The sequence below is a fragment of the Megachile rotundata genome, unplaced genomic scaffold, assembly GCF_050947335.1.
Source record: "Megachile rotundata isolate GNS110a unplaced genomic scaffold, iyMegRotu1 scaffold1572, whole genome shotgun sequence".
Classification (NCBI taxonomy): Eukaryota; Metazoa; Arthropoda; class Insecta; order Hymenoptera; family Megachilidae; genus Megachile; species Megachile rotundata.
Genome location: NW_027474868.1, coordinates 1 through 18,665, shown reverse-complemented (window position 1 = coordinate 18,665; position 18,665 = coordinate 1). Strand labels below are relative to the sequence as shown.

At 31.5% G+C, this 18,665-nt stretch overlaps 1 protein-coding gene across 1 annotated transcript; it reads right to left on the bottom strand.

The window, feature by feature from the left end:
• Positions 1-13,759: 13,759 nt before the first annotated feature.
• Positions 13,760-18,246, bottom strand: LOC143266577 (uncharacterized). The gene is made up of 2 exons (XM_076541975.1): positions 17,995-18,246; positions 13,760-15,253 (listed from the first exon to the last, which is right to left on the bottom strand). The coding sequence occupies exon 2, from the start codon at positions 15,216-15,218 to the stop codon at positions 14,847-14,849; it is 372 nt and encodes a 123-aa protein (XP_076398090.1). The 5' UTR covers positions 15,219-15,253; positions 17,995-18,246; the 3' UTR covers positions 13,760-14,846.
• Positions 18,247-18,665: the final 419 nt, after the last annotated feature.

Genomic DNA, 18,665 nt, shown 5'->3' with positions numbered 1-18,665 from the left:
TACGCAGATATGATCGATAGAACGACAATTACTATACTTATTACTCTTATTATTATCATTCTAACACATATTTTTAACCATATTACGCAGATATGATCGATAGAACTACTATTACTATACGCATTACTCTTATTATTATCAATCTAACTCATATTATTAGCCATATTATGCTTATATGATCGATAGAATGAGAATTACTATACTCACTACTCTTAGTATTATCACTCGAACTCATATTATTAGCCTTATTATGCTTATATGATCGATAGAACGACAATTACTGTACTTATAACTCTTATTATTATCAATCTAACTCATATTATTAGCCATATTATGCTTATATGATCGATAGAACGAGAATTACTATACTCACTACTCTTAGTATTATCAGTCTAACTCATATTATTAGCCATATTATGCTTAAATGATCGATAGAACGACAATTACTACACTTATTACTCTTATTATTATCAATCTAACTCATATTATTAGCCATATTGTGCTTAAATGATCGATAGAACGACAATTACTATACTTATTACTCTTATTATTATCAATCTAACTCATACTATTAGCCATATTATGCTTATATGATCGATAGAACGACAATTACTATACTCACTACTCTTATTATTATCAATCTAACTCATATTATTAGCCATATTATGCTTATATTATCGATAGAACGACAATTACTATACTTATTACTGTTATTATTATCAATCTAACTCATATTATTAGCCATATTATGCTTAAATGATCGATAGAACGACAATTACTATACTTATTACTCTTATTATTATCAATCTAACTCATATTATTAGCCATATTATGCTTGAATGATCGATAGAACGACAATTACTATACTTATTACTCTTATTATTATCAACCTAACTCATATTATTAGCCATATTATGCTTATATGATCGATAGAACGACAATTACTATACTTATTATTCTTATTATTATGAATCTAACTCATATTATTAACCATATTATGCAGATATGATCGATAGAACTACAATTACTATACTCACTACTCTTATTATTATCAATCTAACTCATATTATTAGCCATATTATGCTTAAATGATCGATAGAGCGACAATTACTATACTTACTACTCTTATTATTATCAACCTAACTCATATTATTAGCCATATTATGCTTATATGATCGATAGAACGACAATTACTATACTTATTATTCTTATTATTATCAATCTAACTCATATTATTAGCCATATTATGCAAATTTGATCGATAGAACGACAATCACAATACTTATTACTCTTATTATTATCAACCTAACTCATATTATTAGCCATATTACGCTTATATTATCGATATAACGACAATTACTATACTTATTACTGTTATTATTATCAATCTAACTCATATAATTAGCCATATTATGCTTATATGATCGACAGAACGACAATTACTGTACTTATTACTCTTATCATTATCGATCTAATTCATATTATTAGCCATATTATGCTTATATGATCGATAGAACGAGAATTACTATACTCACTACTCTTAGTATTATCAATCTAACTCATATTATTAGCCATATTATGCTTAAATGATCGATAGAACGACAATTACTATACTTATTACTCTTAGTATTATCAATCTAACTCATATTATTAGCCATATTATGCTTAAATGATCGATAGAACGACAATTACTATACTTATTACTCTTATTATTATCAATCTAACTCATATTATTAGCCATATTGTGCTTATATGATCGATAGAACAACAATTACTATACTTATTACTCTTATTATTATCAGCCTAACTCATATTATTAGCCATATTATGCTTAAATGATCGATAGAACGACAATTACTATACTTATTACACTTATTATTATCAATCTAACTCATATTATTAGCCATATTATGCGTATATGATCGATAGTATGACAATTACTATACTCACTACTCTTATTATTATCAATCTAACTCATATTATTAGCCATATTATGCTTATATGATCGATAGAACGACAATTACTGTACATATTACTCTTATTTTTATCAATCTAACTCATATTATTAACCATATTATGCTAATATGATCGATAGAACGACAATTACTATACTTATTATTCTTATTATTATGAATCTAACTCAAATTATTAACCATATTATGCAGATATGATCGATAGAACGACAATTACTATACTTATTACACTCACTATTATCAATCTAACTCATATTATTAACCATATTATGCAGATAAGATCGATAGCACGACATTTACTATACCTATTACTCCTATTATTATCAACCTAACTCATATTATTAGCCATATTATGCTTATATGATCGATAGAACGACAATTGCTATACTTATTATTCTTATTATTATCAATCTAACTCATATTATTAGCCATATTATGCTTAAATGATCGATAGAACGACAATTACTATACTTATTACTCTTATTATTATCAACCTAACTCATATTATTAGCCATATTATGCTTATATGATCGATAGAACGACAATTACTATACTTATTATTCTTATTATTATCAATCTAACTCATATTATTAGCCATATTATGCAAATTTGATCGATAGAACGACAATCACAATACTTATTACTCTTATTATTATCAACCTAACTCATATTATTAGCAATATTACGCTTATATTATCGATATAACGACAATTACTATACTTATTACTGTTATTATTATCAATCTAACTCATATAATTAGCCATATTATGCTTATATGATCGACAGAACGACAATTACTGTACTTATTACTCTTATCATTATCGATCTAATTCATATTATTAGCCATATTATGCTTATATGATCGATAGAACGACAAATACTATACTTATTACTCTTATTATTCTCAATCTAACACATATTATTAACCATATTATGCTAATGTGATCGATAGAACGACAATTACTATATTTATTACACTCAATATTATCAATCTAACTCATATTATTACCCATATTATGCTTAAATGATCGATAGAACAACAATTACTATACTTATTACTGTTATTATTATCAATCTAACTCATATAATTAGCCATATTATGCTTATATGATCGACAGAACGACAATTACTGTACTTATTACTCTTATCATTATCGATCTAATTCATATTATTAGCCATATTATGCTTATATGATCGATAGAACGACAAATACTATACTTATTACTCTTATTATTATCAATCTAACACATATTATTAACCATATTATGCTAATGTGATCGATAGAACGACAATTACTATATTTATTACACTCAATATTATCAATCTAACTCATATTATTACCCATATTATGCTGATATGATCGATAGAACGACATTCACTATACTTACTACACTCACTATTATCAATCTATCTCATATTATTAACCATAATACGCAGATATGATCGATAGAACGACAATTACTATACTTATTACTCTTATTATTATCATTCTAACACATATTTTTAACCATATTACGCAGATATTATCGATAGAACTACTATTACTATACTCATTACTCTTATTATTATCAATCTAACTCATATTATTAGCCATATTATGCTTATATGATCGATAGAACGAGAATTACTATACTCACTACTCTTAGTATTATCAATCTAACTCATATTATTAGCCATATTATGCTTAAATGATCGATAGAACGACAATTACTATACTTATTACTCTTATTATTATCAATCTAACTCATATTATTAGCCATATTGTGCTTAAATGATCGATAGAACGACAATTACTATACTTATTACTCTTATTATTATCAATCTAACTCATACTATTAGCCATATTATGCTTATATGATCGATAGAACGACAATTACTATACTCACTACTCTTATTATTATCAATCTAACTCATATTATTAGCCATATTATGCTTATATTATCGATAGAACGACAATTACTATACTTATTACTGTTATTATTATCAATCTAACTCATATTATTAGCCATATTATGCTTAAATGATCGATAGAACGACAATTACTATACTTATTACTCTTATTATTATCAATCTAACTCATATTATTAGCCATATTATGCTTGAATGATCGATAGAACGACAATTACTATACTTATTACTCTTATTATTATCAACCTAACTCATATTATTAGCCATATTATGCTTATATGATCGATAGAACGACAATTACTATACTTATTATTCTTATTATTATGAATCTAACTCATATTATTAACCATATTATGCAGATATGATCGATAGAACTACAATTACTATACTCACTACTCTTATTATTATCAATCTAACTCATATTATTAGCCATATTATGCTTAAATGATCGATAGAACGACAATTACTATACTTATTACTCTTATTATTATCAATCTAACTCATACTATTAGCCATATTATGCTTATATGATCGATAGAACGACAATTACTATACTCACTACTCTTATTATTATCAATCTAACTCATATTATTAGCCATATTATGCTTATATTATCGATAGAACGACAATTACTATACTTATTACTGTTATTATTATCAATCTAACTCATATTATTAGCCATATTATGCTTAAATGATCGATAGAACGACAATTACTATACTTATTACTCTTATTATTATCAATCTAACTCATATTATTAGCCATATTATGCTTGAATGATCGATAGAACGACAATTACTATACTTATTACTCTTATTATTATCAACCTAACTCATATTATTAGCCATATTATGCTTATATGATCGATAGAACGACAATTACTATACTTATTATTCTTATTATTATGAATCTAACTCATATTATTAACCATATTATGCAGATATGATCGATAGAACTACAATTACTATACTCACTACTCTTATTATTATCAATCTAACTCATATTATTAGCCATATTATGCTTAAATGATCGATAGAACGACAATTACTATACTTATTACTCTTATTATTATCAACCTAACTCATATTATTAGCCATATTATGCTTATATGATCGATAGAACGACAATTACTATACTTATTATTCTTATTATTATCAATCTAACTCATATTATTAGCCATATTATGCAAATTTGATCGATAGAACGACAATCACAATTCTTATTACTCTTATTATTATCAACCTAACTCATATTATTAGCCATATTACGCTTATATTATCGATATAACGACAATTACTATACTTATTACTGTTATTATTATCAATCTAACTCATATAATTAGCCATATTATGCTTATATGATCGACAGAACGACAATTACTGTACTTATTACTCTTATCATTATCGATCTAATACATATTATTAGCCATATTATGCTTATATGATCGATAGAACGAGAATTACTATACTCACTACTCTTAGTATTATCAATCTAACTCATATTATTAGCCATATTATGCTTAAATGATCGATGGAACGACAATTACTATACTTATTACTCTTAGTATTATCAATCTAACTCATATTATTAGCCATATTATGCTTAAATGATCGATAGAACGACAATTACTATACTTATTACTCTTATTATTATCAATCTAACTCATATTATTAGCCATATTATGCTTAAATGATCGATAGAACGACAATTACTATACTTATTACTCTTATTATTATCAATCTAACTCATATTATTAGCCATATTATGCGTATATGATCGATAGTATGACAATTACTATACTCACTACTCTTATTATTATCAATCTAACTCATATTATTAGCCATATTATGCTTATATGATCGATAGAACGACAATTACTGTACATATTACTCTTATTTTTATCAATCTAACTCATATTATTAACCATATTATGCTAATATGATCGATAGAACGACAATTACTATACTTATTATTCTTATTATTATGAATCTAACTCATATTATTAACCATATTATGCAGATATGATCGATAGAACTACAATTACTCTACTCACTACTCTTATTATTGTCAATCTAACTCATATTATTAGCCATATTATGCTTATATGATCGATAGAACGACAATTACTATACTTATTATTCTTATTATTATGAATCTAACTCATATTATTAACCATATTATGCAGATATGATCGATAGAACTACAATTACTATACTCACTACTCTTATTATTATCAACCTAACTCATATTATTAGCCATATTATGCTTAAATGATCGATAGAACGACAATTACTATACTTATTACACTCACTATTATCAATCTAACTCATATTATTAACCATATTATGCAGATAAGATCGATAGCACGACATTTACTATACCTATTACTCTTATTATTATCAACCTATCTCATATTATTAGCCATATTATGCTTATATGATCGATAGAACGACAATTGCTATACTTATTATTCTTATTATTATCAATCTAACTCATATTATTAGCCATATTATGCTTAAATGATCGATAGAACGACAATTACTATACTTATTACTCTTATTATTATCAACCTAACTCATATTATTAGCCATATTATGCTTATATGATCGATAGAACGACAATTACTATACTTATTATTCTTATTATTATCAATCTAACTCATATTATTAGCCATATTATGCAAATTTGATCGATAGAACGACAATCACAATACTTATTACTCTTATTATTATCAACCTAACTCATATTATTAACCATATTATGCTAATGTGATCGATAGAACGACAATTACTATATTTATTACACTCAATATTATCAATCTAACTCATATTATTACCCATATTATGCTGATATGATCGATAGAACGACATTCACTATACTTACTACACTCACTATTATCAATCTAACTCATATTATTAACCATAATACGCAGATATGATCGATAGAATGACAATTACTATACTTATTACTCTTATTATTATCATTCTAACTCATATTTTTAACCATATTACGCAGATATGATCGATAGAACTACTATTACTATACTCATTACTCTTATTATTATCAATCTAACTCATATTATTAGCCATATTATGCTTATATGATCGATAGAATGAGAATTACTATACTCACTACTCTTAGTATTATCACTCTAACTCATATTATTAGCCATATTGTGCTTATATGATCGATAGAACAACAATTACTATACTCACTACTCTTATTATTATCAATCTAACTCATATTATTAGCCTTATTATGCTTATATGATCGATAGAACGACAATTACTGTACATATTACTCTTATTTTTATCAATCTAACTCATATTATTAACCATATTATGCTAATATGATCGATAGAACGACAATTACTATACTTATTACACTCACTATTATCAATCTAACTGATATTATTAACCATACTATGCAGATAAGATCGATAGCACGACATTTACTATATCTATTACTCTTATTATTATCAACCTAACTCATATTATTAGCCATATTATGCTTATATGATCGATAGAACGACAATTACTATACTTATTATTCTTACTATTATCAATCTAACTCGTATTATTAGCCATATTATGCTTAAATGATCGATAGAACAACAATTACTCTACTTATTACTCTTATTATTATCAACCTAACTCATATTATTAGCCATATTATGCTTATATGATCGATAGAACGACAATTGCTATACTTATTATTCTTATTATTATCAATCTAACTCATATTATTAGACATATTATGCAAATTTGATCGATAGAACGACAATCACAATACTTATTACTCTTATTATTATCAACCTAACTCATATTATTAGCCATATTATGCTTATATTATCGATAGACCGACAATTACTATACTTATTACTGATATTATTATCAATCTAACTCATATAATTAGCCATATTATGCTTATATGATCGACAGAACGACAATTACTGTACTTATTACTCTTATCATTATCGATCTAATTCATATTATTAGCCATATTATGCTTATATGATCGATAGAACGACAAATACTATACTTATTACTCTTATTATTATCAATCTAACTCATATTATTAACCATATTATGCTAATGTGATCGATAGAACAACAATTACTATATTTATTACACTCAATATTATCAATCTAACTCATATTATTACCCATATCATGCTGATATGATCGATAGAACGACATTCACTATACTTATTACACTCACTATTATCAATCTAACTCATATTATTAACCATATTACGCAGATATGATCGATAGAACTACTATTACTATACTCATTACTCTTATTATTATCAATCTAACTCATATTATTAGCCATATTATGCTTATATGATCGATAGAATGAGAATTACTATACTCACTACTCCTAGTATTATCACTCTAACTCATATTATTAGCCTTGTTATGCTTATATGATCGATAGAACGACAATTACTGTACTTATTACTCTTATTATTATCAATCTAACTCATATTATTAGCCATATTATGCTTATATGATCGATAGAACGAGAATTACTATACTCACTACTCTTAGTATTATCAATCTAACTCATATTATTAGCCATATTATGCTTAAATGATCGATAGAACGACAATTACTATACTTATTACTCTTATTATTATCAATCTAACTCATATTATTAGCCATATTGTGCTTATATGATCGATAGAACAACAATTACTATACTTATTACTCTTATTATTATCAACCTAACTCATATTATTAGCCATATTATGCTTAAATGATCGATAGAACGACAACCACAATACTTATTACTCTTATTATTATCAATCTAACTTATATTATTAGCCATATTATGCGTATATGATCGATAGAACGAGAATTACTATACTCACTACTCCTAGTATTACCACTCTAACTCATATTATTAGCCATATTATGCTTATATGATCGATAGAACGACAATTACTGTACTTATTACTCTTATTATTATCAATCTAACTCATATTACTAGCCATATTATGCGTATATGATCGATAGTATGACAATTACTATACTCACTACTCTTATTATTATCAATCTAACTCATATTATTAACCATATTATGCTAATATGATCGATAGAACGACAATTACTATACTCATTACACTCACTATTATCAATCTAACTCATATTATTAACCATATTATGCAGATAAGATCGATAGCACGACATTTACTATACCTATTACTCTTATTATTATCAACCTAACTCATATTATTAGCCATATTATGCTTATATGATCGATAGAACGACAATCACAATACTTATTACTCTTATTATTATCAACCTAACTCATATTATTAGCCATATTACGCTTATATTATCGATATAACGACAATTACTATACTTATTAGTGTTATTATTATCAATCTAACTCATATAATTAGCCATATTATGCTTATATGATCGACAGAACGACAATTACTGTACTTATTACTCTTATCATTATCGATCTAATTCATATTATTAGCCATATTATGCTTATATGATCGATAGAACGACAAATACTATACTTATTACTCTTATTATTATCAATCTAACACATATTATTAACCATATTATGCTAATGTGATCGATAGAACGACAATTACTATATTTATTACACTCAATATTATCAATCTAACTCATATTATTACCCATATTATGCTGATATGATCGATAGAACGACATTCACTATACTTACTACACTCACTATTATCAATCTAACTCATATTATTAACCATAATACGCAGATATGATCGATAGAATGACAATTACTATACTTATTACTCTTATTATTATCATTCTAACTCATATTTTTAACCATATTACGCAGATATGATCGATAGAACTACTATTACTATACTCATTACTCTTATTATTATCAATCTAACTCATATTATTAGCCATATTATGCTTATATGGTCGATAGAATGAGAATTACTATACTCACTACTCTTAGTATTATCACTCTAACTCATATTATTAGCCTTATTATGCTTATATGATCGATAGAACGACAATTACTGTACTTATTACTCTTATTATTATCAATCTAACTCATATTATTAGCCATATTATGCTTATATGATCGATAGAACGAGAATTACTATACTCACTACTCTTAGTATTATCAATCTAACTCATATTATTAGCCATATTATGCTTAAATGATCGATAGAACGACAATTACTATACTTATTACTCTTATTATTATCAATCTAACTCATATTATTAGCCATATTGTGCTTATATGATCGATAGAACAACAATTACTATACTTATTACTCTTATTATTATCAACCTAACTCATATTATTAGCCATATTATGCTTAAATGATCGATAGAACGACAACCACAATACTTATTACTCTTATTATTATCAATCTAACTTATATTATTAGCCATATTATGCGTATATGATCGATAGAACGAGAATTACTATACTCACTACTCCTAGTATTACCACTCTAACTCATATTATTAGCCATATTATGCTTATATGATCGATAGAACGACAATTACTGTACTTATTACTCTTACTATTATCAATCTAACTCATATTATTAGCCATATTATGCGTATATGATCGATAGTATGACAATTACTATACTCACTACTCTTATTATTATCAATCTAACTCATATTATTAGCCATATTACGCTTATATGGTCGATAGACCGACAATTACTGTACATATTACTCTTATTATTATCAACCTAACTCATATTATTAGCCATATTATGCTTATATGATCGATAGAACGACAATTAATATACTTATTATTCTTATTATTATCAATCTAACTCATATTATTAGCCATATTATGCTTAAATGATCGATAGAACAACAATTACTATACTTATTCCTCTTATTATTATCAACCTAACTCATATTATTAGCCATATTATGCTTATATGATCGATAGAACGACAATTACTATACTTATTATTCTTATTATTATCAATCTAACTCATATTATTAGCCATATTATGCAAATTTGATCGATAGAACTACAGTTACTATACTCACTACTCTTATTATTATCAATCTAACTCATATTATTAGCCATATTATGCTCAAATGATCGATAGAACGACAATTACTATACTTATTACTCTTACTATTATCAACCTAACTCATATTATTAGCCATATTATGCTTAAATGATCGATAGAACGACAATTACTATACGTATTACTCTTATTATTATCAATCTAACTCATATTATTAGCCATATTATGCTTACATGATCGACAGAACGACAATTACTATACTTATTACACTCACTGTTATCAATCTAACTCATATTATTAACCATATTATGCAAATTTGATCGATAGAACGACAGTCACTATACTTATTACTCTTATTATTATCAACCTAACTCATATTATTAGCCATATTATGCTTAAATGATCGATAGAACGACAATTACTATACTTATTACTCTTATTATTATGAATCTAACTCATATTATTAACCATATTATGCAGATATGATCCGATAGAACTACAATTACTATACTCATTACTCTTATTATTATCAATCTATCTCATATTATTAGCCATATTATGCTTAAATGATCGATAGAACGACAATTACTATACTTATTACTCTTATTATTATCAATCTAACTCATATTATTAGCCATATTATGTGTTACGCGCACGATCAAAATTATCGAAAACTTCGAACGCGTGACTCTACGGCGTTTTACGGCGATAGAGTTGGTTGGTTGTTAATAGATGAGAATACTGTTAACTTGGTAAATAACAATTTAATGTTCAAAAACACTTAAATTATAAAAAACAAGAATGTCTATGTGTTAAAGTGTACCGGATTCGTGAATGTAAATGTTTAAATATAACTGTAGATTGTTTGGTCTCTACTGTACGGAAAACCTTTACTGTAGATAGTTTCCGCGAGAGTTATGTACTGTGATAGAATGTATGTTTGCGCGTTCTTTACTGTTAGAAGGTAGGTTTGCGAATCTGAACTGTTCGAAAAAATGTTTGCGAGAGATCCTTTCGGACTTGTCCCGAAGAAGGAAAACTATGAAAAATGACAAAATGGGGAAACTGTCCTGATTGGCTTTGCTGTTTGCCAATAGTAATGCTTAAAAAAGGACACCACCCTACCCCGTGCGCCCTTAGCGCGATCCGTGCGGAGTACGGTGGGCCTTGTGGGGGTGTGAAGAGAAATCGGACGTAAGACAGAATTTCCGTTGGGTTGTCAACAAGGGGACCTGGTTTATGTCTCCTAGGCCCTGTCCTCGGACCCTCAGGAAATTCACGTTTATGGCACTGGCAATTAGCTGTTGAGACCGTCGAGAGAGCTTAGACATAGAAATCATAAATCTAAAAAATACAAAAGACTCTCAAAAACAGCTCTGGTACTTGCATGCCATGAACGCGCTAGCAACGTGCAGGCCAAATGTTAGTCCAGTGTACAAATTGCTAGCTGCCTTCGTGAAAAACAAAGTTGTAAATCTAAATTTTCTAAAGAAACTGTCGGAAACGCGATTTCTAATATGTACCGTGAAACATTATGCTAATATGATCGATAGAACGACAATTACTATACTTATTACACTCACTATTATCAATCTAACTCATATTATTACCCATATTATGCTGATATGATCGATAGAACGACATTCACTATACTTACTACTCTTATTATTATCAATCCAACTCATATTATTAGCCATATTATGCGTATATGATCGATAGAATGACAATTACTATACTCACTACTCTCATTATTATCAATCTAACTCATATTATTAGCCATATTATGCTTATATGATCGATAGAACGACAATTACTATACATATTACTCTTATTATTATGAATCTAACTCATATTATTAGCCATATTATGCTTAAATGATCGATAGAACGACAATTACTATACATATTACTCTTATTATTATGAATCTAACTCATATTATTAGCCATATTATGCTTATATGATCGATAGAACGACAATTACTATACTTATTATTCTTATTATTATCAATCTAACTCATATTATTAGCCATATTATGCAAATTTGATCGATAGAACTACAGTTACTATACTCACTACTCTTATTATTATCAATCTAACTCATATTATTAGCCATATTATGCTCAAATGATCGATAGAACGACAATTACTATACTTATTACTCTTACTATTATCAACCTAACTCATATTATTAGCCATATTATGCTTAAATGATCGATAGAACGACAATTACTATACGTATTACTCTTATTATTATCAATCTAACTCATATTATTAGCCATATTATGCTTACATGATCGACAGAACGACAATTACTATACTTATTACACTCACTGTTATCAATCTAACTCATATTATTAACCATATTATGCAAATTTGATCGATAGAACGACAGTCACTATACTTATTACTCTTATTATTATCAACCTAACTCATATTATTAGCCATATTATGCTTAAATGATCGATAGAACGACAATTACTATACTTATTACTCTTATTATTATGAATCTAACTCATATTATTAACCATATTATGCAGATATGATCCGATAGAACTACAATTACTATACTCATTACTCTTATTATTATCAATCTATCTCATATTATTAGCCATATTATGCTTAAATGATCGATAGAACGACAATTACTATACTTATTACTCTTATTATTATCAATCTAACTCATATTATTAGCCATATTATGTGTTACGCGCACGATCAAAATTATCGAAAACTTCGAACGCGTGACTCTACGGCGTTTTACGGCGATAGAGTTGGTTGGTTGTTAATAGATGAGAATACTGTTAACTTGGTAAATAACAATTTAGTGTTCAAAAACACTTAAATTATAAAAAACAAGAATGTCTATGTGTTAAAGTGTACCGGATTCGTGAATGTAAATGTTTAAATATAACTGTAGATTGTTTGGTCTCTACTGTACGGAAAACCTTTACTGTAGATAGTTTCCGCGAGAGTTATGTACTGTGATAGAATGTATGTTTGCGCGTTCTTTACTGTTAGAAGGTAGGTTTGCGAATCTGAACTGTTCGAAAAAATGTTTGCGAGAGATCCTTTCGGACTTGTCCCGAAGAAGGAAAACTATGAAAAATGACAAAATGGGGAAACTGTCCTGATTGGCTTTGCTGTTTGCCAATAGTAATGCTTAAAAAAGGACACCACCCTACCCCGTGCGCCCTTAGCGCGATCCGTGCGGAGTACGGTGGGCCTTGTGGGGGTGTGAAGAGAAATCGGACGTAAGACAGAATTTCCGTTGGGTTGTCAACAAGGGGACCTGGTTTATGTCTCCTAGGCCCTGTCCTCGGACCCTCAGGAAATTCACGTTTATGGCACTGGCAATTAGCTGTTGAGACCGTCGAGAGAGCTTAGACATAGAAATCATAAATCTAAAAAATACAAAAGACTCTCAAAAACAGCTCTGGTACTTGCATGCCATGAACGCGCTAGCAACGTGCAGGCCAAATGTTAGTCCAGTGTACAAATTGCTAGCTGCCTTCGTGAAAAACAAAGTTGTAAATCTAAATTTTCTAAAGAAACTGTCGGAAACGCGATTTCTAATATGTACCGTGAAACATCCTCCCCCCGTTGAGAGGCGCTGCCGATCAACTCTAAGTGTAAAGTGTGTAAAGTGTACTTAAGCCTAAGTATACGTAAGTAAATAAGATTAAATATGTAAGTACAAAAGTAAACGTATGTAAATATGTGAATATATGTAGATACAAGTAAGCGCATGTAAATATATAAATATTTGTATGTATAACTGTTAATAGAAAATGTCTTTGATAAAAATGTATTAGCACGATGACTGTCCAGCTCTGTCAAGGAAGCTGGGTCGGGGCTGTGGCACGATGACTGTCCAGCTCTGTCAGGGAGCTGGGTCGATGATGGCAAGAGGACTGTGCAGCTCTGTCAAGGAGCTAGGTCGATGTTAGCCCTATGACTGTCCAGCTCTGTCAGGGGAACTGGGTCTATGTTGGCTTTGGGACTGTCCAGCTCTGTCAGGTGAAGCTGGGTCGATGTTGCCAGGGATGTCTTCGGGCTGGTAGAGCAAAGGTACAAGTTTTTTCGTACTCCGATCGAGTACGCCGGTAGCTGTTTTGACTGTAACAGCCCGGACTATACCGTCGGAGCCGGGATGCACCTTAGTTACTCTACCTAAAGCCCACTGCATTGGAGGGATGTTGTCCTCGCGTAGAAGGACCACTGTGCCTTCTTTGATGGAGTGAGCGCCCTTGGTCCATTTCGTGCGCCGGGTTAGCTCGTTCAAATACTCCCGGTGCCACCGCTTCCAGAAGTGTTGCCGCATCTGCTGGATGTGTTGCCAGCTCGAAAGACGGTTGGCTGGAACAACAGTAAAATCGCGCTCGCGTAGGCTCGTCATGGAGTCGCCAATGAGGAAGTGACCAGGTGTAAGGACGAGGAGGTCATTGCAGTCCGAAGCGATAGGAGTCAAGGGACGGGAGTTGAGGATTGCCTCTATTTCTATTATCAAGGTGTTCAAATCCTCAAATGTGATTAACTCAGTCCCTACGACACGTATCAGGTGGTGTTTGAAAGCTTTCACCGCCGCCTCCCACAATCCACCAAAGTGTGGTGCGTGGGGTGGAATGAAACTCCATTCGATTGCCTTGTCCGCGAGAAAAAGTTTGGACCTTACTGTAATGATCCTGCGATTTTATAAGATACTGTAATAACTATATGTCGATTGAAACTGTGTTGTTTGTTTTTGCTAGTTGTGGTTTGACCTCGTAAGAAACTGTATCCTGTGAGGAGTTCCAAACCACACCTAGCGTTTCTAAAGTGGATGTTTCGCCTATGTGTAATTTCTTGTTGATGGCTTGTTCCGGAAGCTCCTTTAACAGAGTGTCGCTATTAGATGCCCATTGTCTAATGTTCAATTTGGCTGTCTCTAATAGTGATGTCAACTCTCTACGGACCCTGCGTGCCTCTTCTATTGTTGTAGCTCCTGTGAGTAAATCGTCCACGTAAAAGTCGCGCAACAGAATCTTTGATGCCGTCGGGAAGCGATGTCTTTCATCGTGGGCGAGCTGAACTAATGAACGAATAGCCAGGAATGGAGCAGCTGATAATCCAAATGTGACAGTTTTGAGCTGGAATGTTGAAATCCTGTCAGAGGAATCGCGCCACAGTATTCGCTGGTATTTACGATCCTCTTCACGCACCAAAAACTGCCTGTACATTTTCTCAATGTCCCCTGTTATAACATAGCGGTGTAAACGAAATCGTAGGAGAATGTACAACAGGTCTTCCTGAACCTTCGGCCCTGTGTGCAAGGTGTCATTCAACGAGAGTCCGGAAGATGTACCTGCTGACCCGTCGAAAACCACTCTTAGTTTTGTGGTTTCGCTGGAAACCTTTACGACCCCATGGTGAGGCAGGTAGTACCCGTCAGAAGAGTCCTGATCCTCTGTGAGCTGTTCCATGTGGCCGAGGTCAAGATACTCATTCATGACTGTGCGATACTCTTTCTGTAAAACTGGGTCGCGATGTAACTTCCCTTCAAGCGATTCGAATCATTTTAAGGCCTGTGTTTTTGATTCCCCAAGTTGACCGATGTTATCCTTGAAAGGAAGCGCCACGACGTATCGTCCGTCGTTGTTCCGTTTTGTATGTTGTACGTAGTATTGTTCCGCAAATTTGTCCGAACCTGAGAGATGTTGGGTCTGTGGGCCCTCCTCAATCTCCCAGAACCGAGCCATATCAAAATGTAAAGTTCTGATGTTATGGCAGGTCGCGCTGTGGGGCGAATCGGAACCTGGAGGACTCCCCCCGATGACCCAACCGACCTTTGTCTTTTGAAGGTACAACCCGGGTTCTTCTGGTGGAGCTAAATTAATTTGTCCTACACTCAGGAGTGATAACGCGGCTCCTGAGCCAAGTAGAATGTCTATAGGAGCTGGGCGGTGAAAGTCCGTGTCTGCCAGCTTGATGTTTTTAAGAATTTTAATACGAGACTGATCTGTGTGCTGTCCCGGAATAAGCGATGCGATTTCTTTTTTTTTTTAAAAAAAACTCAATGTTAAAGAAAAGACTCAATGTACGTTGATATTTATTGACTTTTGACTATGTCGTAGCTGTAATGTAATGTCTTGCTACTGTTGATAAAGAATAGAGAACACCAACGGGAATCGAACATTTCTGTTGTGGAATGTTGAGCCTGTTTGCTAAGTGTTTTGTAATGAAATTTGTGGTCGCACACGTGTCTATGAGTGTGCGACAGGGAATATGTTGTCCGTTGTTGTTTAAAATGAGAATTTGCGCTGTGACGAGTAACTCGTTATCTATGGTGTTTATTATGAATGTGTTGTGTGTCTTTGTTTCCATTAGTGTCTCAGGTAACGCGAGTCAATCGCTCGTCGTCGCTACCTGCTCGTCCGGAGGCGCCGGTCTTGTAGCCGGTGCGCTATTCCCGGGTTGTACCTGTTTCGGCTGGTGTAATAAAGTATTGTGTGGTTGCTTGAAAATACGACATGACCCCTTGTTGTACAAATCGGGGATGTGATCATGTCGAAAGCAACTTTTGCAAAATGACATTTTTCCACGGCGTCTAATCTTAAATGTGCCGGTAACGCGTGGAATGCTTCGCGTCGCCAGATTCCATGTGCCGCCTGACACAATGGAGATTTTAACGGAGTTATATTAATTGAAGAAGCCGCGAATGTAATTGTAGTCGCGGGAACGTTGTTGACTCTCATGTTTTGTTATTGCGTATGAACGTTATTTGTAGTAACGAAAGCTTCAGCACGTGTAATACTTCTGTTTGAATGACTGTTTCAAGAATGGTACGCGATTTTGACTTGAACTGTGACCTGATGTAGATTGGATTGTTGTTGAACAATTGGTTTTTCTCCGAGAAAGTCCAGTAGGTGATTATACGTAGGTATCTGTTTGTTTTTTAAAGAAACCTCCCAATGCCACGCGGTATATTACCCCGTTTACGGCGCAGGGAACTGACTTTGATCCCGAGAGAGGCGGATTTTAACTGTTTAGAGGTTTGTTCGGTATGTCTTGGCATTGTGGATAAAATGTAAGAAAGGAATTGGCGAAATAAACGAGCCTACCTTTACGATGCGTCGATTTCACAGTTGTTGATGTCCGCTGCGACGTCCTTGTACAGGTGCTCCTTGGTGAAGTTGCCGTGCTGTCAAAGGCCCTGATCGCTCCTGTATCGGCGTCAGTGGCAGCTTCCTCAGGATGCACCGTCAGTCGAGGATGAGTGATGTCACTTCTGTAACCCTCTGGCCGCTGTTGTTGTTGTTGACGCAGTTGGTTGCCGTTGTAAATGTGACAGCGGCGTGTTGTATGTAGAATTCGTTATCAGTAAACGAATAATATTCCGATAGAAACTTGTTATATCCACAAGCACAACAGTTTTAAATGTTTTGTACACCTTTGAGCACTGTTCACTTGCAAAGGCTTTTAAAGTCTATTACACGAAATCCGGCTCGAAGGACCAAATTATGTTACGCGCACGATCAAAATTATCGAAAACTTCGAACGCGTGACTCTACGGCGTTTTACGGCGATAGAGTTGGTTGGTTGTTAATAGATGAGAATACTGTTAACTTGGTAAATAACAATTTAATGTTCAAAAACACTTAAATTATAAAAAACAAGAATGTCTATGTGTTAAAGTGTACCGGATTCGTGAATGTAAATGTTTAAATATAACTGTAGATTGTTTGGTCTCTACTGTACGGAAAACCTTTACTGTAGATAGTTTCCGCGAGAG

Bases quoted from the DNA above. Each gene is read 5' to 3' on its own strand.
- LOC143266577 (XM_076541975.1), bottom strand. From the start codon at position 15,218: ATGCGGCAACACTTCTGGAAGCGGTGGCACCGGGAGTATTTGAACGAG.